This window comes from Ornithorhynchus anatinus, chromosome X2, assembly GCF_004115215.2.
Source record: "Ornithorhynchus anatinus isolate Pmale09 chromosome X2, mOrnAna1.pri.v4, whole genome shotgun sequence".
NCBI classification, from domain to species: Eukaryota; Metazoa; Chordata; class Mammalia; order Monotremata; family Ornithorhynchidae; genus Ornithorhynchus; species Ornithorhynchus anatinus.
Window position 1 is genome coordinate 19447881 of NC_041750.1, and position 26895 is coordinate 19474775.

At 45.6% G+C, this 26895-nt stretch overlaps 1 protein-coding gene across 3 annotated transcripts in view; it reads right to left on the bottom strand.

Annotated features, from left to right (window-relative positions):
• The window catches only part of LOC100083401 (dynein heavy chain 5, axonemal-like), a 116822-nt gene that overhangs the window by 26960 nt on the left and 62967 nt on the right, over window positions 1-26895 (bottom strand). For all 3 annotated transcript variants that reach the window (XM_029053083.2, XM_029053085.2, XM_029053086.2), the window contains 16 exons: window positions 25728-25945; window positions 23654-23965; window positions 21950-22039; window positions 19404-19640; window positions 17605-17772; window positions 16167-16373; window positions 14557-14886; window positions 13692-13898; window positions 12519-12761; window positions 11031-11185; window positions 8945-9609; window positions 7586-7866; window positions 6796-7011; window positions 4849-5016; window positions 3862-4080; window positions 2784-2960 (listed from right to left, as the gene is read on the bottom strand). In XM_029053083.2, coding sequence (XP_028908916.2) covers window positions 2784-2960; window positions 3862-4080; window positions 4849-5016; window positions 6796-7011; window positions 7586-7866; window positions 8945-9609; window positions 11031-11185; window positions 12519-12761; window positions 13692-13898; window positions 14557-14886; window positions 16167-16373; window positions 17605-17772; window positions 19404-19640; window positions 21950-22039; window positions 23654-23965; window positions 25728-25945 — 3893 coding nt within the window. The remainder of the gene's footprint in view (window positions 1-2783; window positions 2961-3861; window positions 4081-4848; window positions 5017-6795; window positions 7012-7585; window positions 7867-8944; window positions 9610-11030; window positions 11186-12518; window positions 12762-13691; window positions 13899-14556; window positions 14887-16166; window positions 16374-17604; window positions 17773-19403; window positions 19641-21949; window positions 22040-23653; window positions 23966-25727; window positions 25946-26895) is intronic.

Consider the following 26895-nt stretch of genomic DNA (forward strand, 5'->3'; position numbering starts at 1 on the left):
AAAGTCAGACAAGGGAGGCAGAAACAGAGAAAGCTATAAAGGGGAAACATCACAAGCAGGGAATAATAATAATAATAATAATGTCGGTATTTGTTAAGCGCTTACTATGTGCCGAGCACTGTTCTAAGCGCTGGGGTAGACAGAGGGGAATCAGGTTGTCCCACGTGGGGCTCACAGTCTTCATCCCCATTTTACAGATGAGGTAACTGAGGCACCGAGAAGTGAAGTGACTCGCCCACAGTCACACAGCTGGCAAGTGGCCGAGCCGGGATTCGAACTCATGATCTCTGACTCCAAAGCCCGTGCTCTTTCCACTGAGCCACACTGCTTCTCTTAAGCAGGGAAGCAGCACTGCTTCTCTTAAGCAGTGTGTAGGGAAGACCTACACACACAGTCAGACTAAATTCACCAGGCATCCTGATTTTTGCTAGGATAGTTTGAAAACTTCAGTGCTTGGCCTGCCTCCCACTTTAGGTTCTGGCACATGTTCATGTCCTGGAAATCCTAAAAGAAAAAAAAATGGCCGAGGGAGTGGATCCATTTCGTGTGTGTGTGTGTGCGCGCGTGCACGTGTGAGTGTGTGTGCGCGCGTGTGAGTGTGTGTGTGTGTATGTGCACGTGCTGGGATTAGAACCCAGCTTCTCTGACTCCCTGGCTACTGTTCTTTCCACTAGGCCATGCTGATTGTCCTCCTTGACTTCCCGGCTGCCTAGGTGACTGGGGCCCTCCCCATCTCCTAGAAATACTATTTCACCTTGGATTCACTGACACTGTCTTCTTCTGGCTCTCCCTCCTACCTCCCTAGCCACTCCTTTCCAGTCTCTTTTCCTGGTTCCTCCTCTGTCTCTCACCCCCTAACTGTGGGTGTTCCTCAAGGCCCAGTTCTGAATCCCCTTCTCTTCTCAATCTACACCTACTTCCTTGGAAAACTCATCTGGGCTCAGAGCTTCAACTACTACCTCTATTCGGATGATTCCTAAATCTATCTCACTAGCCCCTACCTTTTCCATCTCTGAAATCTCATACCTCCTCCTGGCTTCAGGATATCCCTACATGGACATTCAGCTAGAACTTCAGGTTCAACATTCCCAAAACTGAACTCCACATCTTCCCTCTCCAAATCTCTCCTCCTAACCTTCCCATCATATTCTGTCAAGTCTGCAACCTTGGTATTATCCTTGACTCCTCTCTTTCACCACCACGCGCCCTCCCCCCAATATAAAGTTGGTCACTGAATCCTACCTATTCTTTCTTCCATCTAAACTGTCACCATCATGGTCTAAATACTTGACCCAGTCTGCCAACTACTGCATCAACCTCCTCTCGGACCTCCCCACCTTCAGTCTCTCCCTTCTTCAGTTCAAATTTCACTCTGCTATTGAGATCGTTTTTCTAAAACATTGTTTTGGGCATGTCCCTCCTCTCCTCAGAAACTGCCAGTCGTTTCCCATTCTTTTCTGCATCCAGCAGAAACTGACCTTAAGCTTCAAATCACTCAATTAGTGCTCTTTTCACTACTTATCCTCTCTCCTCCCTCACTTCTCCTCAGTTCTTAACTTTGGTTCCCTCAAGCCAACTTACTCACTGTGCCTCACTCTCGCCTATCAACCTCTTGCTCACATCTTCCCTCTTATCTGAAACTCCCTTCTCCTTCCACCTCTGGTAGACCACAAATCTCCCCAGCTTCAAATCACATCTCCTACAGGAGGCCTTCCCTGAGTAATCTGTCTTCTCCTCATTCTACCCCTTATTGCCACTTCAGCCCTACCACTTCTCCTAAACACTTGGGTACTCCCTACTTCCACCACTTACTTCCCTGGTAGCACTTATGGACATATCATTAAACTTTGTTGCTTCCCCATACTTGTAATTTATTTTAATGTCTCGCTCTCTCCCCTGCTAGATTATAAACTCCTTGAAGGCAGGAATTGTGTCTACTAACTCTATTTTGCTCTCCCAAGTGCGTAGTACGGTGCTTTGTACAGAAAAAGCTCTCAAAAACTATTGAATGACTAAACCTTGTGGGCAAGGAACATATCTACCAACTGTTGTAGCGTACTTTCCCAAATGCTTAGTACAGAACCCTGAACACAATAATCACTTAATAAATACTATGGATTGATTAAAAACACTTGCTCCCATCCTTCTCTTTTCCCTTACTGGCATTTTCAACCCTGCTAATGGTGACAGTTTCCTTGGGTGAAGGCTAATCTCTTTATAGAAATTTCCTCTTTACAGAGGAGGGAGAAAGGAAATCTCCTAAAGAAAAGATATGACACATTTAAAAATGACCAAACCTGCCAAGTACCGCATCTAGAATATATATGGATACTATTGATGTCAATAAACACACGGTTGATTCATCCCAAGACTATGTTGATTCATCAAATCAAATAGTAAGATAAACTTAGCACCTTTTACAATTAAAGGCTTGCAGGTCTTTTCAGGACTAACTCCATTTAAAAATATATTTTGGAGTTGTAAATTAGGTTAAATCGAGAACCCTAAAAGTCGATTTTCCCAGGCATGGGGCTTCAGCAAGGTTTGAGTTGTAAACTGTAGACTGTAAGCTCCATTCTAGACTGTAAGGTCACTGTGGGCAGGGAACGTGTGTGCCAACTCTGTTATATTGTACTCTTTCAAGTGCTTTGTATAGTGCTCTGCACACAGTAAGCACTCAAAAAATATAATTGATTGATTACATAATCCTCCTCCTGCTCCCGAGGGTTTAAGCCTCCATGTACCCCACCATGCTTAATCTGTTGCTGCCCAGGTTAACGTACTTGATTGAATGGGATCTGATGGTCACTCATCTCCCTTTTCCATAGGTCCAGAAGCAAGAACCTATACTCCTGGTTGAATGGACCAGAATAAGACAGGAATCCAGTGGCCAGAAGCACATCACCCACTAAGTGAAGAATTTGGTTCTGGAACCTGTTCTTGCTTTCAGTCCATCGTACCTGAATGGAAAAGGAGCAGTTCGTTAAATTGAAGTTCAAGTTGGTGAACTCTAGAAGAGTTTGCACTGGAAAGAACAGGACGTTTATGCCATTTTTTAAAGGCAGATTTTTTGAAATTGGTGCTTTCATTTTTCTGAAGGGCTTTGGCAGCAGTTTTGTTTATCTTTATCACATCTCTGTAAAATCAGGAGAGGCAGCTAATATTATCCTCATTTTATAGATGAAGTAACAGAGGCCCTGAGTGGTCAAGTGACCGCTTGGGTGAATCACACAGAAAGTCAGTGGTCAGGTCTTCTAAATCTTATATCTCAGATCTACTCTCTCTCTCTCAACTAGACCACACACTACCCCTAAGTAGGTCTTGTAATTGGCTCCTTGTCATTAGGGAGGTGGAAGAGCTTGAGTAACAATTTTTATGGTGCTTTTTAAGCACCTACTAGGTGACAGAAACTGTACTAAGTAGATACGATATCAGGTGGGGCACCGTCACTGTCCCACATGAGGCTCACAGTCTAAGTCAGAGGGAGGAGGATTTAAGCCCCATTTTACAGATAAGGTAAATGAGGCACAGAGAAGTTAAGTGACTCACCCAAGGTCACACAGCAAACAAGTAGCAGTCCCGGGATTTGGGGATTAGAGGTGGGATTAGGTTGGACTGCTAGAGGCCAGACTTCTGGTGTCCCCAAAGGTGGGCAGTAGAAGGAACAGAGAGTGAGAAAAGACTCATCCAACACTGTTCCATCCACCGGTCCTACCCTGCCGCTGTTGAGGCTGCAGCTGCCGACAGATCCTCTGTGGTCAAGTTGAAAATGAGGGTCTAATTGGGCCCTACTCTGTGGGAGAGGAGTGGCCAAAGTCCAGGGTATTGGCTTGAGCTATCACGAAGGAAGACACTTAGCACCTTTTCTCCCCTGAGCCCATCGATCAAAGCCGTCGCATTGCCCATCTTTCGCCTGCAGGCCTCAGCATCATCCAACAAGGCCTGCTTCTCTGCCATGGCTGCATCGTACATGGACTGGACAGCTACCAGTTCCCTCTGCTTCTCATCCAGTTGACTCTGGGCATTGTCCAGCTCTGACTGAGCCACCGCCAGCCTGGCCTCCTGCAGTGCCAGGTTTGCCTGTGGATGTCAGAAACAGGAGTCTGGCATGGGTAGGGAACTGGGATTCTTTCCTCTAAGGGGCCCGGAACAGAGGGAGTAGGGCAGCCTTCTGGTCTCTGCTGCTGATGAGTAGGAGTGGGGGGAGGAGGAGGAGGAAGAGGAGAGAGGAAAGAGTCTTCTGCAGTGGCAGCTACAACAGCTACCAGTACAAATGACACAGCTTAACTGGCCTTTCCAGACTAGCAATGAAAGTTTCTGGGGCTGCAGGAAACACACCATCCAACCAAAATGCTGTGGTCAGACAGAGGGAGAAGAGAGCAGGGTCAGTGGTTACAGGAGGAGGAAGAGAAGGAGAAAAGTTATCTACCCCTTAGGACTCCGTATCTTCCCCCTTCCTCCTGCTTCTTTTGTCTTTTTCCCTCCCCCTCTCTTTTCTCTGCTGCCTTTCTAGGTCCCAGTATTTTAGACCAGCCTCCTTTATGCCCAATCATGTTAGGTCATGTCTCTGAGCCCCCTCACCCCACCACCCAGGTAACCCTTCCTCCTCCCTTTAGCCCCTTCCCTTCAAACTCCCTTCAACCCCCTCCCCCATGACCCTGTCCATCCACTGAGGCCACTGTACAGTATCTTCATTTTTCAGCCTGCTTGGGGACTGCTGGGGCCAGGGAGCTCTGAGGGTTGGTGAAAATGGACATTTTGGACATTCTGCAATTCTGGGCAAAAACTAAATGGGCTAGTGAATACAACTTTGGAAAAAGCAATTCTGTAAAAGGTCCTGTGCATTACCTTAAGGGGAAGGACTTCTTTATTGATCGTGTAGAAGTAAGCCATGGCTTGGGTCCAGGAGCACAGACCTGCAATGTTCCCGCAGACCTTTTTAGCGGTTTCAAGATTATAGTCGTCCATGCCTAGATAAGGTTGAAGAAGTTCTACCACCTCTCCTGTGATGGTGTCCTGTATGTTGAAACAGATTACTAGGTACTTTGCAATCCTGCCAAATCAAAACACTCTTGTAAAAGTCAAATTAAAACTGAACACTGCTGATATGGCTAGAAAGCCAAAAAAGCAAAATTCCGAATGGGGTCAACATTGATGCTTCCAAAAGTAAACATACAGAAAAAAAAAAATCTCTTGCCAGAATAATACTGCCCTCTGTCCCCTCTTTTGGCCAAACAAGACATTAGTTTGTAGAAAAGTCTGTGGAGGTTGGTCTGAGGTTGCTTGTGGGATTGTGGGATTGAGAAGCAGCGTGGCTCAGTGGAAAGAGCATGGGCTTGGGAGTCAGAGGTCATGAGTTCGAATCCTGACTCTGCCACTTGTCAGCTGTGTGACTGTGGGCAAGTCACTTAACTTCTCTGTGCCTCATCTGTAAAATGGGGATTAACCGTAAGCCTCACATGGGACAACCTGATTACCCTGTATCTACCCCAGTGCTTAGAACAGTGCTCGGCACATAGTAAGTGCTTAACAAATACCAACATAATTATAATTATTGGCTTTTAGGACTTTTCTGTTCTGGCAGGAGACATCTAAACCACTTTTTGGAGGAATTCATGAATTCTCCTAAAAGAACAGTAAATTCCAGATATTGCAGAACTATTAGTTTTTTTCTTCTGCAGAGACAGGTGAATGCAAGTGTGTGGATTATCTGTGATTTTAAATTATCTGTGCAGTCACTCCCCTCCATACGGAAATATACATTGAGAATGTTCTCTAGAATTAACTGAGGGAAACACCAGATTGAGCTGGTATGCTATAAATTCTTCCCTCTAGACTGTAAACTCCTCGTGGGCAAGGAACATTTCTACTAATTCTGGCATATTGTACTTTCCCAAGCACTTAATTCAGTGCTTTGCACACACAGGAAGTGCTCAATAAATACCACCGATTGATTAAGCTGCAACTGCTCAGGACAATCTCCTTTAAATCCCATAAAACTCTTTGACCTCACCATGGCCCCTCAAACTCCTCTCTCTAATCACTCCATCTCAGTCCTTCTTTCCCATCATTGCCCCATGCTCTCCTTCTCCTGTGTCTGTCCCGATCATCTTATTCCCATAGCTCATTATTGACAGGGAATGTGTCTATTTATTGTTGTGCTGTACTCTCCCACGCGCTTAGCACATTACACACACACGGTAAGAGCTCAATAAATATGATTGAATGAATGAATGAACCCCTTCCCACCCCTTATGCCGTCTTCTCACCCTTTCCCTGCCCACAGTCACAGACTGTGAGCCCCATGTAGGACAGGGATGTGTCCAACCTGATTACTTTCTACTCCAGAGTTTAGAACAGTGCTTGACACATAATAAGAATTTAATATAAACCATAATTAATTAAATTAATTAAAAGGGCTTCCTTCACTAAGCTCTTATTTCCCTACCCTATTTGCCCTTCCCCTGCATTGTTCATGACTTTGGGTGTGTATCCCTTAAGCACATCCTCACCCCACCCCCATTCCCACAGCATTCATATACAAATCCTTATATTCTGCCATTTCCCCTATCTGTATTTTATTTTAATGTCTGACTCCCCCACTAGACTGCAAACTTCTTTTAGGCAGGGAACGTCTTACAACACTCCCAAGCACTTAGTACAGTGCTCTGCAAACAGTAAGAGCTCAATAAATACAATTGATTGGTCCACTGATTGATAATGTACACAGTGGGACTTCTCAGATGAAAAGGATACATTTCACCTGATTTTTTTTTTGATTTTTTTTTTTTTTACCTTTTGGAAAGAAAGTAACATATTAAGAAATCCGGAATTGTTCATTAATTTCAGGGCTTCAGCCCATGATGGTTTCACACATGGTCTTTCTGGATCAGTAGTCACAGCATCAATTTTTCTTTGAAACAGGAGGAGGACACAGTCCATAATTCTCATTATCAAATGAGGAGGCTTGCCCAGCTTGCGGACCGTAGCGATGTCAGCTGGCTTAATTGTCTGAAAAATTGCAGAAGATGATGCCTGTCATTTTCTGTCATTCAGTAAATTAAGATCCCATTGAAGTTTGTTGATTAGGATCCAGATAAGTTTAAGTTGCTTGTCTCTCTCAGAGGTGCTAATTCTTTGCGAGGACGGGGTGATGGTCTCTTCAGCCTTTAAAGCTCAACTCCCAGCTCTCTGATCTAACCTGAGCATTTTTCGTGGGTGATAAAAAGACCCCAAATAATGGCTTTCTGGCTTGGTTGCTTTTGAGGTCTGCCCCTCCTGGCCTTCACACCCCCTACAATCCATGTTACCTTTTCATACCCATACTCTAAATTATAAGTAGGCACCTAAGGTCCTACTGAGCTTGTCCTAAGCTAGGGTAATCTACGGACCCTTCTAGCCCTTCTAAATCTAGGGATGTCTTTAGTATCATACTTTCTTTCCCTACAGCATCATCTGTGTTCTTGGGTCCATATGGCTAGAAGGACTAGAAGGACTAGCTCTCGTAAGTGCTTAGCACACGGTAAATGCTCAGGAACTACATTGATTGTTTGGTAGGACACAGACCAAGGTCACCACCCCTGACCTGCAGAGCGGCCTCAGCCTCCTGTAGAGCCGGTTTTGCAGCCTGGAGCTTATCCTCTGCTGAGGCTTTGTCCACGGCAATTTCATCCACGATGGCTTGAGCTTTGTCTTTGACCTTCTGCACCTGTGTTTTCACTGCCTCCGAAGCCTGGGCTTTCAGAGTCACCTCTTGTAACACACCATCAGCTTTTTCAGAGGCCACTGCCAGGTCTTTCTCTTTCACGGCTAGTTCTGCAGAAAGCTGACTCACCGACACCTCTGCTTCCATCAGTTTAGCCAGACCTGTGGAGCCAAAACGCAGCAGTATTGGCGAGAAAAGAAAGAAACCAAAGCAATATGGAATACCAAATTGGGCAGCTGCCTGACTCCTTCCAACTGAGACAGAGGAGGTGTCTTTTCCATGAGAAGCAGCATGGCTCAGTGGAAAGAGCTTGGGAGTCAGAGGTCACGGGTTCTAATCCCGGCTCCGCCGCTAGTCAGCTGTGTGACCTTGGGCAAGTCACTTAAATTCTCTGTGCCTCAGTTACCTCATCTGTCAAATGAGGATTAAAACTGTGAGCCCCACGTGGGACAAACTGATCACCTTGTATCCCCCAGCGCTTAGAACAGTGCTTTGCACATAGTAAGCGCTTAACAAATACCACAATTTATTTTATTTTTTTATCAACTCACTTAATCCCCACTTTTCTCCGGTAGGACCCCAAGGACAAATCTCAAGAAGCAGCGTGGCCTAGTGGATAGAACATGGGCCTGGGAGTCAGAAGGTCATGGATTCTAATGCCGGCTCTGCCACTTGTCTGCTGTGTGACCTTGGGAAAGTCACTTTACTTCTCTGTAACTCATCTGTAAAATGGGGATTGAGACCGTGAGCTCCACGTGGGATAGGAACTGTGTCCAACCTGATTGGCTTGTGTCCATCCCAGTGCTTAGTATAGTGCCTGGCACACAGTAAGTGCTTAAATACCACAATGATTATTATTAACAACAAATACCATAAAAAAGTCTTCTCAAGCTTTTCATGTTAGACCCTCTCAGTTCTCACTTTCTCTTCCTTGTCCCTCTCCTCTCCATTCCAGGGGGACAGGAGCAGCAGCCTCTGCCCTGCTGCTGCCTTCTGGGAAGGGAGCAAGGTCAGGGTTGGGGAAGAATGGCAGTGGAGGAAGGAGGGTCTTCCCCAGAAAACCTGGGAACTTCTGCAGTTTGCCGAGGCCAAGACTGTAGTGACTGAACCTTGCTGGGGGTGGGGGGAGACTCGGAGCAGAGGGGAGCTCCAGAACAGACCCTCCAGAATCAAGTGACTCTGTGTGAGGTAACTCTTGGCCCCCAGGGCTTGTGGTTTGGAAATACAATTGTGCTATACCTGTTTTCATCCGGTCAGATAGACTTCCAACATTCCCAAATTTTTCCTCATAGATCAATTTGTAGCCTCCAATAAAAGAGAGGTAAGACTTCGGGGTAACAAATGTCTGGCGCCTGAACCTTTCAAAGTACTCAGAACATTTTTCAGTGACAATATCTTGAAATGTCCCCATGGTGCTGACCAGTTTCCCTTTGATTTCCTCTGTGCACTCCATTTTGAAAGATGCTAAAAATTGCTGAGCCACGGCCACCAGGGCGTCCCTCGGCCATCCCTGGAACCAGTCCATGGTACATCCTGAAATCAGCCCTGGGAATCTCAGGGCCCGAGTTCTGAACTTTTCTCCAACTGGAGAAAAACAGAGCACAATGTGCAAATGGTGGCGGACCCGCGATAGGAAATAATCATAGAGGTTCTCGCCGGTGGGTGGGCGTTTTGGCTGCTCCCGCTTCATCACCGCCATCAGGTCTTGGGAAATTTCATCCAATTCATCTCGGGCAAAAAGATTGGAAACTTCTCCCGAGGCCAACACATTGTTCAGGTACTCCAGAAAGGATTCATCTTTGATCTCATTGTCGGTGAAGATGAAGGTGATGCCCTGCCCTTTTTGGCCAGCAACACGGTAAAGAGTTTTCAAGTCCTCCATAAGGTTGCTGGTGCCATATGTTCTAATGGGAGAAAGGTTCATCAGAGAGATAGGGCTGGAACAGCAATAGAAAATTCCACCACTATTGGTTTCCTTACAAAAGGGATCTATTATTGAGGTAATTGAAACCGGTCTCTCACACCTGAGTTTGGGAACAACTGCTCTGTTCATCTCTTTAAACTAGTATCTACTTTCACAATGCACACATAATAATATCTTGAATTCATACATTACTTTTATTTTTCTAAAGTATTTTTATATTATTTCTCTCCTTTTGTCCAAAGAGCATCTCTGTGAAACTGGGAAAATGAAAGGAGAATAGGTATTTAATCTCCAGTTTACAGATGAGGAAACCAAGGCACAGAGACTTGACCGAGGGCAGACAGCAGGCCAGTGGGCATTCTGGCAGCCTGCATCAATCAATCAATCACATTTATTTAGTGCTTACTGTGTGCAGAGCACTGTACTGAGCACTAGGGAAAGTATATCACAACAATATAACAGACACATTCCCTGCCCACAACGAGCTTACAGTCTAGAGGGGAAGACAGAAATTATGGATATGTACACTAGTGCTGTGGGGATGAGGGAGAGCTGAATATCAAGTGCTTTAAGGGTTCACATCCTTTTGCATAGGTGAGACAGAAGGGAGAGAGAGTAGGGGATACGAGGGCCAGTTGGGGAAGGCCTCTCGGGGAAATGTGATTTTAAATAAGACTTTGAAGGTGGGAAGAATGTTGGTCTGTAATAATAATAATAATGTTGGTATTTGTTAAGCGCTTACTATGTGCAGAGCACTGTTCTAAGCGCTGGGGTAGACACAGGGGAATCAGGTTGTCCCACGTGGGGCTCACAGTCTTAATCCTCATTTTACAGATGAGGTAACTGAGGCACCGAGAAGTTAAGTGACTTGCCCACAGTCACACAGCTGACAAGTGGCAGAGCGGGATTCGAACCCATGACCTCTGACTCCAAAGCCCGTGCTCTTTCCACTGAGTCTGTCATATATGAAAGGAGAGGGAGAACCAAACGGGGCCTGAATGAAGATGAATGATGAGAAAATGGCTCGCCTGGGTTCACAAAGAAAGAAGGTAGGGGAAAACGGAAGAAAAGAGCCAAACACCAGGCTATGATCTGCTCAGTCAATCAGTCAGTGATATTTATTGAGTACATACTATGTGCAGAGCACTGTACTAAGTCCTTAGGAGAGGATAATACAACAGAGTTGGTAGACACGATCTCTGCCCACTCCAGCTTGGCAGGCTTGGACTCAGTTGACTCTTGAAAGTGCCACAGGATGAGAACAAAAGTGGTGATTCGGGAACTGGCATTTTAAATATCTGTAAGTTTACGGGATGGTTTGTCAGTCTAGCTCAAAGAAGAGGTGCTCATTCAATGAAAAGATGGGCAAAGAATTCCAACAATGAGTCCATCTCGTATTACCTTGTTAAGGTGATCTGAAAACTCTGATATCCTGCTATATAGGAGGCCAGCCGGGTCAAGCTTTGCTTTCCTGAGCCACCAACACCAACCAACAAAGCACTTCCTCTAGGAGTTCTAATAATTCTGGAGATCTTAATCAGATGGGTCATTGCATACTGGGTTTCAAGGAAAAAGAAGTAAAAGTTACTGTAAAGCATCCAACCTACAGTGACTTTGTGCAGGGGCCTGATCTTGATCGGGAAGTGATTCATCTTGGTCCAAACCCAAACACGCTTTCCAGATGGAGAGAGGAAGTACCTGTTGCCTCAGGCCCAGCCCCTAGTAAGTCATTTGGTATGTTATCTCGAGGATCCATATACAAAGTTCATCATTTTTAGTGAATACATCATCAATGTCATTGGAAGAAACTGCTTTAACAGTAAAGGAAGAAAGAAAAGAGTTCACTGTAAACAGAAACTGTAAAGGAGCCCAGAAGGGTGTCCGGATCTGTCCTGAAGCACAGTTTTGTCATTTTATTTAAAACACCCACCCTAGAATAGTGCCTGCATCTCAGGAAGTACCTAAGAACTGGATAAATTTCAGATAAAGGTTTCCCTATGAGTTTAAAACTCTTCAGTTTGGAAGGAGAAGGGTAATGGGGAGAATATGATAAGGTTGACAAAATTTAGGGCATGGCAGAGTGAACACGGAGTTGTTGCTCACCAGAACTCCACACCACCCCTGGGATGGGAAGATATCCACTGAATCTGGAAGGAATTAGGTTCAAGACAAATAAACAGATAAATATTTCTTTACCCAGCAGGTGGCGAGCATGAGGAAATTGGTTGTCTGAGGAAAGTAGACCGTTCCAAACTATCAACAGTATTTACTGAGAATTTGGTGTGGAGAACACTGTTCTAGCAGCTTGGGAAATGTAGATAAGAAGACCAAGTTTGGATAAAACCATGGGTTCCCTAGAGGGAAAGTTGGCAGTGTTAGGTGGTTCATCTCTAACCACTAGGATGGATGGCAATTATCACATGGTTTCTCTAAGCATCCTGGTGCTACTGTTAGAGAAAGGATCCTGGGCTGGAAGGATCATGGATCTGACCCAGAATGATCCTGCTGATCTTATGTATTGCAAGAATTTAGAAACTCATTGTAGATTACTGGGAGGTTTACGCTTATCCTTCTGATGCCTGTCTACTTGTTTTGTTGTCTGTCACCACCTTCAAGACTGAGAGCCCGTTGGTGGGTAAAGATTGTCTTTATCTGTTGCCGAATTGTACTTTCCAAGTGCTTAGTACAGTGCTCTGCACACAGTAAGCACTCAATAAATATGATTGAATAAATGAATGAATGACTCAGCACCCGGGATAGGCATAGGCATTTTCTCTTTCTTGAACAGTCACAGTGAGCTCCAGATTCTGAATCCCTGTTTCTTTCAGACACCCCACTTCCTCTGAATCATCGGGCAGAGCACGGTGTCTAGGTAAATTCAAAAAATACCCTGAAAAAGACGAGGTCCATTTGGCTTCCCCTGATGATTTCATTGTATTGCTGCATGAACATCTGCAATCTCTCAGCCAAATTATCAAAGGAGGAAATGGGCTCATAAAGTTTTGGGGCTTCAAGGTCTGCATCCTCAGTTTCCTCTCCAGTAGCCTCGGGCACATCTCGCAAAAAATCCACGAAGAAGGACTCCTGTGGGTCACTTCCTATGAGGTGGGATCCATGGTCTTCCAAGGCCACCTGGAGAGAGTCAAATGGAAAAGAGGACTCAGCTATTCCACCCGACAATGGCCTGAAGCTCTCCCCTTGCTGGTCTCTGGCCAAGCAGGAATGGGCCTCTCAGCTTGCTCTGTCCCTTTGATTAACTTCACTGACCAAGCCCCTCCCCTCCCACCAGGATCCACCCCAAGACAGGTGTCCCAGGCTAAGACTTCATTAAAATACTTTTATTTGGGTTTTATTCAGTGCTACAGTTCACCTGATCTCCCCTGCTAACAGAGCAGACCCAGCCTGGCCCAGGGGATACTGGCAAAATCCTGGTGGACAGTATGGACTGTGTCCAGCTGGGAGGGGCTCATTGCAGGTTTTTCTCCCCTGGACAGGTGGCTCTCCGACTGGTTCTGAGCAGCAAGGAGCTGCCTAGAACCCAGTAGGAGAACAGTACAGCAGCAAATAATAATAATAGTATTTGTTAACTGATTACTATGTGCCAACCACTGTTCTAAGCACTAGGGTAAATATAAGATAATCAGGTTGGACACAGGCCCTGTCCCACACAGGGCTTACAGTCTTAATCCCCATTTTACAGAAAAGGTAACTGAGGCACAGAGAAGTTAAGTGACTTGACCAAGGTCACGCAGCAGATATGTGGCAGAGAGGAGGTTTGAACCCACATCATCTGACTCCCAGGCCTGTGCTCTTTCCCCTACACCATGATACTTGATCTTCTGCTCCTCAAATTGCTCCTCCCCTTCTCCTCCCCCACCCCAACTACTTGGCTCCACTAAATTCCATCTCACTAGGGCTGGAGGCTGCTAATGGTGCTGGGTCAGTCCTGCCTCTGCTTTCCTCCCCACCCCACTCCCAGGATCAGCAACATTCCCATTTCCCATTCCCTGTGGGCAGGAGGCAGAGGGGGAGCTGGGGAGGGAGGGCCAGAGGTCTGTTTACTTTATGCATCATGTCCGTAAACCAGTCTTTGTCCTTTTGGGTAATGAATCTGTCTGCAATCACGCGCGTGCATTCGTGCCGGAAAAGCGCCACCAGGGTGTCCGTACTCTGGCAGACTTCAGCAGTGATGGTGAGGATCCCCTGCCAGATGCGGCTGAGGTCACGTAAGTTAAAGACATAATGAAACTTAGCAGGAGTCGGTAGCATCTGTAAAAGGAAATCAGACTTTGTAAAACCCAGGACTGCTTGGTATATGTTTGATCCTAGCACCAAATTCTCCCCCAGTGTCTCCAAGGAGTGAATACTGGGTCCTTGGGGGCAGGGGCACCCCTATGAACCTAAAAGAGTTGGGGCTGGGGCCTCTCTCTGTCTCAGACATAACCCTGTCATCTCAGCGGGAACCACCTACCGTGATGCCACTGTCAATCAGGGCTGGCATTGGCAGGACAGCTTGGAGGCTGCAAAATGCTAACTTATCTAGGGCCACTGTGAATGGGACTGAGAGGGAGGGATATCCCTTGGGCTTGGGCAGGGGCTCTGAAAATAGATTTTGGATCCCAGCCATGGGGATCAGAGCTTGGCAGCACAGTGCCAAGAGATGCCTCTTTGCCGGAACTGGGCTCACGCTTGGGTCCGGTGGAGAACTCTGTCCAGAGTGCAGAGCACTGACTTTGAGTCTGGGGACTGTGTAAATTTCCCTAACCCAGACCAAGGACACTCCAGGGAATGACCTAGGATGCCAGCAGCATTTAGGGCTTGATTGCCAAACTGTATCCATTTCTTGGTTTTCCATCAGTGACAAGCTCCATCTCCCCTCTCCTCCCAGGCTTAGAGAACATCAACTGGAACCCCATTTGTTTGTTACCTTTGCTTTAGTGGCATGCCAGACTTTCCTAGATGTGCAGACCAAAGCTGAAGCCAGTTTACAAACATCTTCAGAGAAACCCCTGCGTTCACAGAAATAGCCTTTTGCAACGGTGGTAAATACTTTATCAATTGAGGAATTAGAGGGAAGAGTGCAATTATAAATGGTGAACTGGCGTTTCAGGCGCTGAGGGATGTCATTTCTGCCTCCTCCGGGATGAATCATGGCAGCTACGATCTGAATGTCCACCACGCTGGTGAATTCTCCAGGCTTCTCCAAACTGTAGAAACCCTTCTGCTCCATCAGCTGCCTCACCAGCTCATTAGTGATCTGTGAGCCAAACCAGAAAGATGAAGGGAAGAGGAAGGAAAAGAAGGCAGGCTGCTCTTCCCACTTTTATTCCAGTGCTAACGGAACAAGTGGTCAGGCCAAGGGCTGTAGGCTCTGGACAGATCCAGCCTGGCCGGGGAGGGTGATGATAAGTGGCATCTCCTGTCCTTTGTGGGTTCTGGGTGCAAACTGGGAATGACCTGACAGGGCTGGGCCACTGAGGAAGCTTCCAGGGAAAAGTGCTGAAGGCTGGAGCCATCTTGACTGTCCCCATTCTCTTGTCCCTAGCAGTAGGGCAGAATGGGCAGAAGCTACTATCATCAAAACAGCCAGCACAATGGGCCAGTCATGATAGTGGATACATGACAGCGTGGACAATTTTCCTTTTGAGAAAAGCTGGGTTCACATGGTGCGCTTACATAAAAAACTCACCCACCACTGCCCCCCACCCATTGACCAGATGACCCTGCCCTCCACCTCTCTGCTTCTGACCTTGCCCTTCCTGCAGCTCTTGGAAACTTCCGTTTCTTGAAGGTCCTGTTTACACCCTTTAAATCTGTCCCCTCTCCACCTTCCCTGTGTTCTCCTTGTGTTCTCCCCACAGGCTGGACCTGTGCCCATAGGCAGACTCACCCAGCATGTATTTTTTTGTAAACTTGTCTCATCTCTGTCTCTGTTGCCTGATGTTTCCCTGGCTTGCAGCCCACACCTCCCACGACTGCCAAACTTGTGGAAGGGATGGGCTTTCGGTGGGGAGATCGGTATTCCCCTCTTGGGCCTCCACTCCTTGCTCCGACCCATCCCCTCCTTTCCCTGCCTCTCTGAAGCCCAGGAGGTCCAGGCTGAGAGCCAGGGAATGGACAGGAGGTGGCATGACAAGGTTAAAAAAAGCTGAGGGGGGGAATTCAGGGGAGCCCGGGCTTATATGGTTACCAGGCTGCCAGAAAGTGGGGAGATGTCAGGGTGGGTTACCATGTCAATCAGGCCACCCTGGAAATGAAATCTGGCAGGTTGTCCTGAAGCCATGGCGGTAGCTCACCCAGGGTGATGGTTCTGCCTCAAGTGGTGAGTCGCCTGAGGACCTTTGAGTGTTTGATTTTTTTTAATAATTATTGAGCTTTAATCTTCTTTGATGTTCTGATTATAGTCTGACTATTCTTTATACCTCCCTGCCTCAGGATGACCTCTGAATTCAGGCTCAGTTTCTCTGTCTGGTCCTTCTACATCTGCAACCCAAGTGGGACAGTCACGGACCTCTGAGGCAGGCCCATTTTGAATACCTGGTCACCCCATTCATTAATAATCGGCATGTTGATGTCATCAATGAAAATGGTCATTTTCTTTCCTGCTGGGGGGCCATATGTTGTGCCCACTCTCTTGCTTAGATAGCTTTCTAGGCTTCTCTGGAACATGCTGGGCTGTGTTGCTGAAGAGAAATTCAGGCACTTGGTCAGATGCAGTTCTGGATCATATTTGCTTGTATAACCCTAGAAAAGAATCAATCAGTTGATCAGGGGTACTTATTGAGAGCTTATTCTGTGCAGGGCATTATAATAAGCACTTGGGAGGAGCAGTATAGCCTAGTGGAAAGAGCAGGGGTCTGGGAGCCAGAGGATCTGGGTTCAAATCCCGGCTCTGCCATGTGTCTTCTGTGTGACCTAGGGCAAGTCACTTAACTTCTCTGGGTCTCAGTTACCTCATCTGTAAAATGGGGATTAAGTCCTACTCCGTCCTACTTAGACCGTGAGCCTCATGTGAGACAGAGACTATGTCCAACCTGATTAAATTGCATCTACCCCAGCACTTAGAACAGTGCTTGGCACATAGTAAGTGCTTAACTAATATCATAATTATAATAATAATGATAATAATACAACAGAGTAAGTAGACACAATCCCTGCTGTCAAGGAGCTCACAGTCAGTGAGAGCGGCTGACATTAAAGTCAATTCCAGGTAACAAATACCCCTCCTTGACACAGCCCACATACTTCGCTCCTCTAATGCCACTTTGCTCACTGTACCTCAATCTCTATCTCACCACTGACCTCTCACCCTTATCCTGCCTCTGGTTCGCAAAACCCTCCCTCTTCATATCCGACAATTACTCTCCCCTCCTTCAAAGCCTTATTGAAGGCACATCTCCTCCAAAAGGCCTTCCCTGACTAAGCCTTCATTTCCTTTTCTCCCACTCCCTTCTGTGTCACCCTGATTTGCTCCCTTTATTCAGCTCCATAGCATTTCTGCACATATCCATAATTTATTTATTTTTATTTATGTCTGTCTCCCTGTCTAGACTGTATGCCCGGAGTCTGGTTTGCCACCAGCTGTGCTCTTGTTGACCCAGGAAGCAGAACACTGCTGGAGAAGCCTCACGTGGGACGTTTCCTTTGAGCAACAGCTATAGAAAGGTAGAGAAGATGGGTAGGGCAAGGCTCATCCACTTGGGACCAAATCAGCTGGGAGAAGAAGTGGTCATGGTCTTTCTTGTGGCTTCAAACCAGACACGATCTCAGCTCTGGCTGAGGTTAGACTTGGGAGAGGACTTGGGGCTAGATGTCAAGTGGGGTGAGATATGTCTATGTCTCTGTAACCAGCACAATAGGGCATCAATGGCAGCAACTTTTTCTTTTAGAAGTACCCATTTCTGGAGTACACTCAATCACTTAGTACTATTTGAGAATATGGCATTGTTTTGAAGAAAGATCTGTTTTTCCATACCTTAATCATGACCGTTTTTGCTGTTCCTTGTTCTCCGAGGAGAAGAACGGCTTTGCTCTGCTTCATGACTGTTCTCATCAGAAAATCAGTACGGACATTGTCGACATTAGGCACTAGGATGGAGTCAAATTCTGGCACCGAATCTGCAGGATAAATGTATTCGGGCACCTAGGGTGGAAAGGGCAATGATGGAAGGTTAATATCCCAGGGTCCCTAGAGGTGGGTGAGGTACCCCCTGTTAGAAGGGCAGCCCTAGATCTCCTTTCCCTCTGTTTGTATGAGAAGAACCAGCTTGTCGGGGGGAGGGAGAGGAGGAGGAAGAAGGAGCCATGTAATAACATTGGGAACCTTCGTGTCTTTTGACATGACCCTTCTTTAGGGCATGTCATCCTCAGTGTTGTCACAGAATCCACTCTTTACCATGTCAGAGAGATGTAAGTAAGGTAGAGAAGGACAGACTACTTTAGGTTCTTCTCTATCCTATCCTAACTCTTGGCTGTTTCAGTATGACCAAATGGAATTCCTCATCTTCCCTCTCAATCTCTTCCTTCACCTAAGTTTCCCATTACAGTTAACACCACCACAATTCTCTGTTTCTGAATCCCCAAACCTTGGCAAGCTCTTTGACGTCTCCTTCTCTTTCAACTCCCACATGAAGTCTGTTATTTGATGTTAAGTATGATATGAAGAGAGCCTTGAGGAAACTGCTATAGAAGGCAAACATAGTGTTTGTAATAAATCCAGGTCTCACAGCCATATTGAAGGTTGGGTACTGCCTCTAGACTGTAAGCCTGTGGGCAGGGAACATGTCAGTTTATTGTTGTATTATACTCTCCCAAGCACTTAATACAGTGCTCTGAACACAGTAAGAGCTCAATAAATACGATTGGCAACACCTTTTAGCCTTTCAGTTTGGTCAGAATCTAGAGTGTGACACTGTTTATCAATCTCCTGAAGTAGTTACAAGTCTTTCTGATTTCATTTTCTTGCCTCTGTCTATCTTTGGAAAGTGTGCTGCCTAGATAACAGAAATCAGAGACATCACTTAGTATTTTGCCACCAATGGAGATCCTTGATTTGCCCGTAGGAGACTGGTATATAAATATCTCTTTCAAGTTGTTAGTATACAGTACTTTGCTAGTTCTGGAAGAGGTTCATAATCATGAATATGACTCACTGCTTGTGTATGCTTCTTAGCACATTATTCAGCTTAGAAGAGTTTCTGTAGGAATGATTTCCTTGATAACTTAAATGAAATGACTTTCAATGATGGTACTGAATTGAAAGAGTTTTTGTGGGCACTGGAATTTTGACATTGAGGCCAGATTTCTTGTTGAATCCATTAACAGAGGTATTAGTCAATTAAATGAGCCTGAGTCTTTGCTTTGGGTTTGGGAACCACTTCCTGCTAGGGAAGAGGAAAGAACAGTCTCCTCTGCTTCCTCCTTTATTCCTCCTCTTTGTACAGGCTCCGGCACACAGGGAGGAGGCTCCGCTAAATGCCCTAAACTTGTGATCTGACTTTATGACTCTCATCTGACTTAGTCCTCAAAGTGTCAGTAGAGAAGCTGGCACATCGGGGAGGGTACCCATCTGCAGACCTGCTGGTGGGCACTCTGGATATCTCTGCGCTTCTCCCCTCTTAGCCCAACCCTTGTGGAGATGTATGAGTAGAATCTCCCACCCTCTGCCCAGTGTATTCAGTCAAATGGGGGGGTAGAGCTGAACACATTGTTTCAGCCCTACTTCTTCATGAAAGCAAAGAGCAAAGACAGGTTTTTATTCCACTGAATACTAACTCTCTCTGACCAGTGCTCCCACTGACCACCATCACTGACTCCAAATTCAAACAGCGTTTCTTCCCCTTTGATGTTTGGAAGCTCCAGGCGGGCTGGATGGCTGTAGAGGAATTGTTCCATTTTGGCTCGGTCTCCCAGTTCCAGTAGAGCTCCCACTGACCACATCAGCACAAAGACAAACAAGCGGGACAGGTGTTCTAGGCTGAGCCCCTTATCACCTTGCTCCTCCAATAAGCCCTGGAAAACACAGGGATTTCATTACCTTGACAGGTTACTTTGATCTCAGTCATTGAAATTCCAGGTCCTTGTGGTCAAGGAATGTGTCTGTTATATTGTATACTGTACTCTCCCAAGTGCTTAGAACAGTGCTCTGCATACGGTAAGCACTCAATAAATACGATTGACTGACTGGCTGACTCCAATTTACAATAAACCCACTGTCCCAAATTCCAGAGTCAAACTCCCTCAAAGCTCTCCCTTCCTCCCCCTTCTCATATTTCCACTGTGATGGCTGTTTCGCCCAGATCCCTCCCATACATAGGAAATGTTTCTAGAAAGCTCTCCATTAGATTACCTTCTTGGTGCTCAGGATATTTCTTAAAGGAAAAGCTATTTTACATAAACTGTAGATCACTCATTTGATGACATCAGCATGACCAATTGCAGAGGATGAATGGGGTAGAGAGGCAGAAGCTAGGAAAGTTCATAAAAAGTCTTTGGATAGGAAGTAAGAATCAGACTCTACCCTGCTGCCAGAAGGGGAGGAGACTAGCAACTGGCTTTCACCAGGTAAATGGCAGCTAGCAAGATTTAGATGCCAAAGTCTTGTAGATGGTGTGCTCACGGGCGACCGACTAATAATAATAATGTTGGCATTTGTTAAGCGCTTACTACGTGCAGAGCACTGTTCTAAGTGCTGGGGTAGATACAGGGGAATGACGTTGTCCCACGTGAGGCTCACAGTCTTCATCCCCATTTTACAGATGAGGGAACTGAGGCACAGAGAAGTGAAGTGACTTGCCCACAGTCACACAGCTGACAAGGGGCAGAGTCGAGCAGGATTTCAATGGGTTGGAGACCCTTGCTTTAGGTGTAGAATGAATGCAGAATCAGGTTGAGTCCCAGATCTATCATACAATTAGTATTGGTGAGGAAAGCTTTCTTCTGTTGAACTTTCCCTAGTACACAGTACAGTGTGTTGTACCCATTGGGTGCCCAATAAATGCTATTATTATTGCTAAGTAAATATTGCTTATCTGTTCCTAACGAGAGTGCCTGAGTTGTCTGCATGTTGCAAACCACACTAATTAAAAAGACTTAAATTTTGAAGTAGGGACTAGGTTATTGGACATCACCTCCCAACTGTAGCAGTTGGCCCAGGGCATGCTGGACCAGTCAACTGGACCCCCAAAAGATTCTTATGGTCTTAAGAGGGGGCTAAAACCAAAAGTCACAGGATGGTGACAGAAATCTATCAAGGCACTAGGGGGACCCTAGTTGGCAACAGTGAGAGGGTACCCGTCACAGCAGTAAATAAACGGACACTAGAACCCCAGTGGCGAGCCTGGGAGCTGTCTCAAAAAATATCCAGCATTTCGTACCACACCACACAGCATCATCTACCTCCACCTGGCACATAGCCAGCTCTGCCCAGCTAGACCTACAGTGAGTGAGTGAGGAGGAGTGGACTTACTCCTCCTACAGAAGAGCTTACAGCCATGGTCCTGGGCTGGGCTGTCAGACCTTTCCCCTGGGAGATGATCTGGCACTTCACAGTCCCTCCCTTCCTGGGTTGGAAAAATGGGAACTTTTAGCTGCTGCCCTGGGAAACTGCTCATCCTGCCAGGGACCTGTGGCATAAAAGGGTACCACCATTTAAAGCTAAAGCCCCAAGGGTCTTTGTGGGCTGCCCTGCTTGAGCTGGCCTTTCTTGTGAATGGCCCAGAGATCTCTGCTCCTGGCTCTAAGTCGCTTTTTGAATCATTCCCTGGAATTCTTACAGAAGATGTCTGGGACACCACATAGGCCCAGTGAACCAGGGCCAACCAAGCCTGCTAAAAAGGCTCAATAATATCCAACTGGTCTGGAAAGCCCATCACCAGGGTCCCTGGATAAGACAGTCAGGGTTACCCACTCATTCTGGGGGCCCGAATGAAGCCAGGTGAGTCACCTGCTCCTGAAGGTACCCTGATGAAGAGGGATGGAGCAGATGGCCAAGAAAGATCACTCCAGGTGAACACAGATGGCTAAAAAGGGCTCCCAGCAAGACTGGCAGAGATAGTGACTCCTGCTGGACAAGAGTCCAAAGAAGGTCACTATTAAACCCATTCAGTGGTAGTTCTGGCCCAGGGGAAGAGGAATGTCCTGCAGATTCAGGACTGGGGAAGGAGAATTGCAGAGATTGACTAAGACTGGAGAGTGGGGCCACCTCCAGAAGGGCGGCGGCTGCTGCTGCTGCTACCAGAGGAGGGAAACCAGCTCAGTCAGAACCACCACCAACACCCAGGTCACTGAATGAGCCAAAGAATCTCCTGTCACACACTCACCTGGAGAAGGTCAATGGCTTGTCTGATGTACATACATTCTAATAAGGCCATTTTGGGCATAACAGACGTGAAAACAAAATTCATTAAATCCTGGAAAGGGAAAACAAAATGACATCGTCACCAATTTAAACCTGCTACAAGTTTTGAGTTTAGAACAAGCAGATATCTTCAGCAGAAGCACAGACCTTAATCCTTAAAAAGAAGTGAAGGGCCCCTGTGGTCAGTTAATTCCCAACCCAACATCGGGATACAGCGAGAAGAGGCAGGGACTGGCAGCAAGATTGCAGGACTCTTCTTGGAGAAGGATTGCTTTGTTATGCCAGCATTCTGTAACTTCAGATCCAGTCTCCCTTGCAAAGAGGACCAGGAGTGTTTAAGCAGCAGCATGGCCGAGTGAATAGAGCATGGACTTGAGAGTCAGAAAGACCTGGCAACTCACTTGACTTCTCTGTGCCTCAGTTGCCTCATCTGTAAAATGGGGATTAAGACCGTGAGCCCCATGTGGGACAGAGACTGTGTCCAATCTAATTAACTTGTATCTACCTCAGTGCTTAGAACAGTGCTTGGCACATAGTAAGCACTTAAGTACCATAGTTATTATTTAACGATTGAGTGCCACTCCACAGAGCTTCCCCTGTGCATTCTTCAGGCATTTCCCACAGAAAGATACATGACGCATCCCCACCCTCTTGTACAATGCTGCATTTCCTCTGGTGGGTTTTGGGAAATGATGAATAAGTTTATCATTTCCAGTACAAGATGCCTAAATTTGTCCCCCTGGACTGAGGGACAGGAAAGCTCAGAAGGAAGGAAGTGTGGAAAGAGGGAGGCAGTGAACTGTTTCCTTATTCCATGTGGGTGGAGGGACTCTGGAAGCCCACTCTAGCCTCACAAATGTAGATTCTCATCCTATGGTAAAATTCTACTCAGGGTTTGATGGGAGGTGTAAACGACTCCAGGTCTTAGACACCTGGAATTTGATGCTTTAATGTCAAATATTGAATCCAACTCGGGTTGGGCTGTGATTGGACTTGGGCTGAAAACTTTATTGCCAACCAGCCAGATGTCCCATTTTCTGTGGGTGGGGCTGGGGCTGGAGAAGTTACCAGACAGCTACTTGGATTTCAAATAGAATGACTCCACTTCTAATTAATGCTTAATGTCAAAATCCTCAGTGTGTTTTGCATAAAACCGAACTGTCTCTGTTTCACGAGGCTTTCTTTTTGCCTCGGGGCACAATTAGGTCTTTGTACTGCCCTGCCCCGACTTGTTAAAGGACTGAAGATCCCCTTTAAATAGTGGATTTCAGATGTAATAATACATATGTCAATTTTTCTTTTAATATTTTATTATAACAGGATTCACACCTTTCATCTGAGTAGGTGTGGATAATAAACTACATCTAAAGCATCTATTTAAATTTTGAGAAAATTGTTTATTGTTTTATTGAGCACTTACTGTGTGCAGAGCACTATGCTAAGTGCTTGGGGCGAGTGTACTGTAACAGAATTGGTAGACATGTCCTCTGCCAACAAAGAGTTTACAGTTACTGCTGTACTCAGTCCTTGCTTCCTACCCTCCGACCCCTCACTTGTCTTTCAGGGCACTCATGCTGGCATTGGCAATGTACTAAGGATTTCCTTAGCCCGATCTCTGATTGGTGTGTTTCAGAACTGGATCAAGGAACGCTCTCTGGACTGGTACCTGAAAGACCCCTTTGAAGCAGTTCCTCAGGATTTCAGATTGGGCAGCTGGCAGGGTTCTCAGCCAAGCTTCCAGGATGGGTCTCCAGTCCAAAATGGAAGAGCTCATATAGACCATCCCATTCCTGGACACAGTGGCTGGCGAAGCATTATCAATATTGTGAGGCTCAAAAACAACCTTACAATTTGGAGCCATTGGAATGCGGTCTCCATTGGCCAATGTTAGGGTTTTGTTGTCATCTAGGACGGAATTCAAATTTTCAATCCAGATGGCATCCACAGGACCATCTAACACTATCCATATGTGCTCGCCCTATAATACAGAGAGAAATGCAACAGACAGGAAATAATTTACATGAAGTACATGGAAAAATATCAAAAAGTTCCTGACAAGAATCATTCAACTTGGTTCAGAACCGTGGGAGTAAGATTTTAGAAATATGGGTCATCAGCCTGAGAAGCAATGTGGCCTAGTGAAAAGAACATTAGCATGGTAGTCAAAGGACTGGCATTCTAATCCTGATTCTGCCTCTTGCCTGCCGTGTGACCTTGGGCAAGTCACTTAACTTCTCTGTGCTTCAGTTTCCTCATCTGTAAAATGGGGATTAAATACCTGGTTTCCCTTCTACTTAGACTGTGAGCCTCATGTGGGACAGGAACTGTGTCCAACCTAATGGTTTTGTGTCTACCTCAGTGTTTGTGTTTGGTACTCCAATAATAATTGTGATGCCATAATAATATTATGACAAATAATAATTATACCATAATAACTGTGGTATGATCCAATACCACAGTTACTATCATCATTAGTCTGGCATTCTTAGGCATCCAGGATTTGGGGCCCAAGCCAACTAGGCCAGAAACTGTGCCTGGAATGTTGTGGGCAGTTTTGGTTGCTGCATCTTAGGGAGGACATAATAAATCTGGAGAAGAGACAGTGAAAGGCAACCAAGATGATCAGATGAGAGATGGAAAAGTTTCTTTATGAAGAGAGGATGGAAAGATTAGGACTTTTCAGTCAGGAAAGAGAAGACTGAGGAGAGCAAGCTTGCAGTTTAAAAAATCATGGAAGGAGTGGATGGGGTGAATCACAAATGTTGTCCCTATTTCCCACACAAGAGGCAAGGGGATGCCTCCTGAAGCTTAGGGTTCTAGGTTTAAGACAAAGAAAAAGAAAGACTTCACCCTGGGTGTTTGTTTCCATAGGAGGTTTGTGAGGCAGAAAATAGCTGCTTGCTCAAAAGGGATAAATGAATTATCAATCAAATGGCTGATAATGTTACTAAAGGAAAAGTTAGGGAGACGCCATTTAATCAACCAGTGGTATCTACTGAGGGTTTATTGTGGGCAGGGAATGTGGTATATTGCTGTGTTATACTCTTCCAAGCATTTAGTACAATGCCCTACACACAGTTAGTGCTTAATAAATATGATTGACTGATTACCTTATGCAGAGCACTGTCCTAAGTGCTCAGTGAGGCAACCACTTCGCACGATTCTAAAAGAATCCTGGGGTCTCTGTTGGAGCCAGAGCACTAGACTGAATGGGACACAAATCTGACCCAGGATGTTACTGCTGATGGCCTTATATGACAATAGTAATATGAATAATAATGCCATTTGTTAAACATTTACTATGTGCCAAGCACTGTACTATGTGCTGGGGTAGATACACAGTAATCAGATTGGACAAAGTTCCTGTCCCAAATGAGCTCACCGTCTAAGTAGGAGGGAGTAGGATTTAATTCCCTTTTTATAGATGGGTAAACTGAGGCAAAGAGAAGTTAAGTGACTTGTCCAAGGTCATGCAGCAGACACATGGCAGAGCTGGGGTTAGGACTCAGGTCCTCTGATTCACAGGTCCATGCTCTTTCCACTAGGCCACGCTATTTCTCTATGCTTCATATATTCTATGCTTCATGACTTCAAAGTGCTTATAATCTAATGGTGGAGCTAGGATGAATAACATAAAAACAGTAAAACTACACCTAACGCTGGAAGTTCTTGGAAAACGTTGTGTCTTATAAAATCATGCCTTAGAAATGGATATGCTTATGCACTAAGAAGGCAAATACCTTTTTTGCTTTTAGTGTTTTTCTCCACAAAGTTGAGAAAATGCCATCTGTCCAGTCATTTGTGGCAACATCCAGGGTTCCAAACATCTGGGCAGCTGTGATCGCCTTGGGGTTCATCCTCATCTCTTTATGGTAATCCCCACAATCTGTTAAGGCTCTCATTAAAATATTGATGCATTTGGTCTTTCCTGAACCAGTTGGACCCAGAGCCATCATACCTTATAACGACAGAAACATAGTTTAGAGTAAAATTATGGCATGCCACAATTCTGCTTGATTTTCTTGATATGTTTAATTTCTTGTTGTCTTTTTGAAACCAAACCAAAATTAAAATGGGAAAATACCATTTTTTTGTGGTAGGCAAAAGCAATTTTTGTCAGACACTTCAAGTGAGCCACTGTTTATGATATATTCGGGACAAGACAGTGAAGGTGTGAGTCTTTCTTGTTTTGCTTTTCCAAGGAGGGGGAAGATTGATTCTCTCCTTCACTCCTTCATCCCCAACCCCCACCCACAGGTTCCCAGCCTTATGTTGCCTTCAGCTCTGTCCTAACTGGATGAGGCTTTACTCCACCTACCATGACCTTAATACTCAGAAAGGCACTCAACAGCCATGAGCCCTCTCACATACATAGGAGGGGCAGAATCTGGCCTCATGATTAACCCTCATTTGAAGTTGAAATTTTGAGACTGGATTGTGTTTTTCAGTTTCTTCTACATAGAAACTGCAGACTGTAGGAATGAATATATGAGAAAAATCTTTTTAAAATGGATAATAGCACTAGATTATGCTTAGTCAGTCAATAACATTTATTGAGCAGTTACTGTGTGCAGAGCACTGTACTAAGCACTTGGGAGAGTACACTGTAACAATATAAAAGACACATTCCCTGCCCACAATGAGCTTACAGTCTAGAGAGGGAGATAGATGTTAATATAAATAAATTACAGATATGTACACAAGTGCAGTGGGGCTGGGATGGGAGATAAATAAAGGGAGCAAGTCAGGGCAATACAGAAGGGAGTTGAAGAAAAGGAATAAAGGGCTTAGCTAGGGAAGGCCTCTTGGAGGGGCTCAGGTGAAGGGCTGCTGGGTTGAGGCCTATTCAAGTCATCGAGTGTCTTCTGGGAGTGTCCTTCTGTTTCTGTGTGGGTTCCCCACACAGAA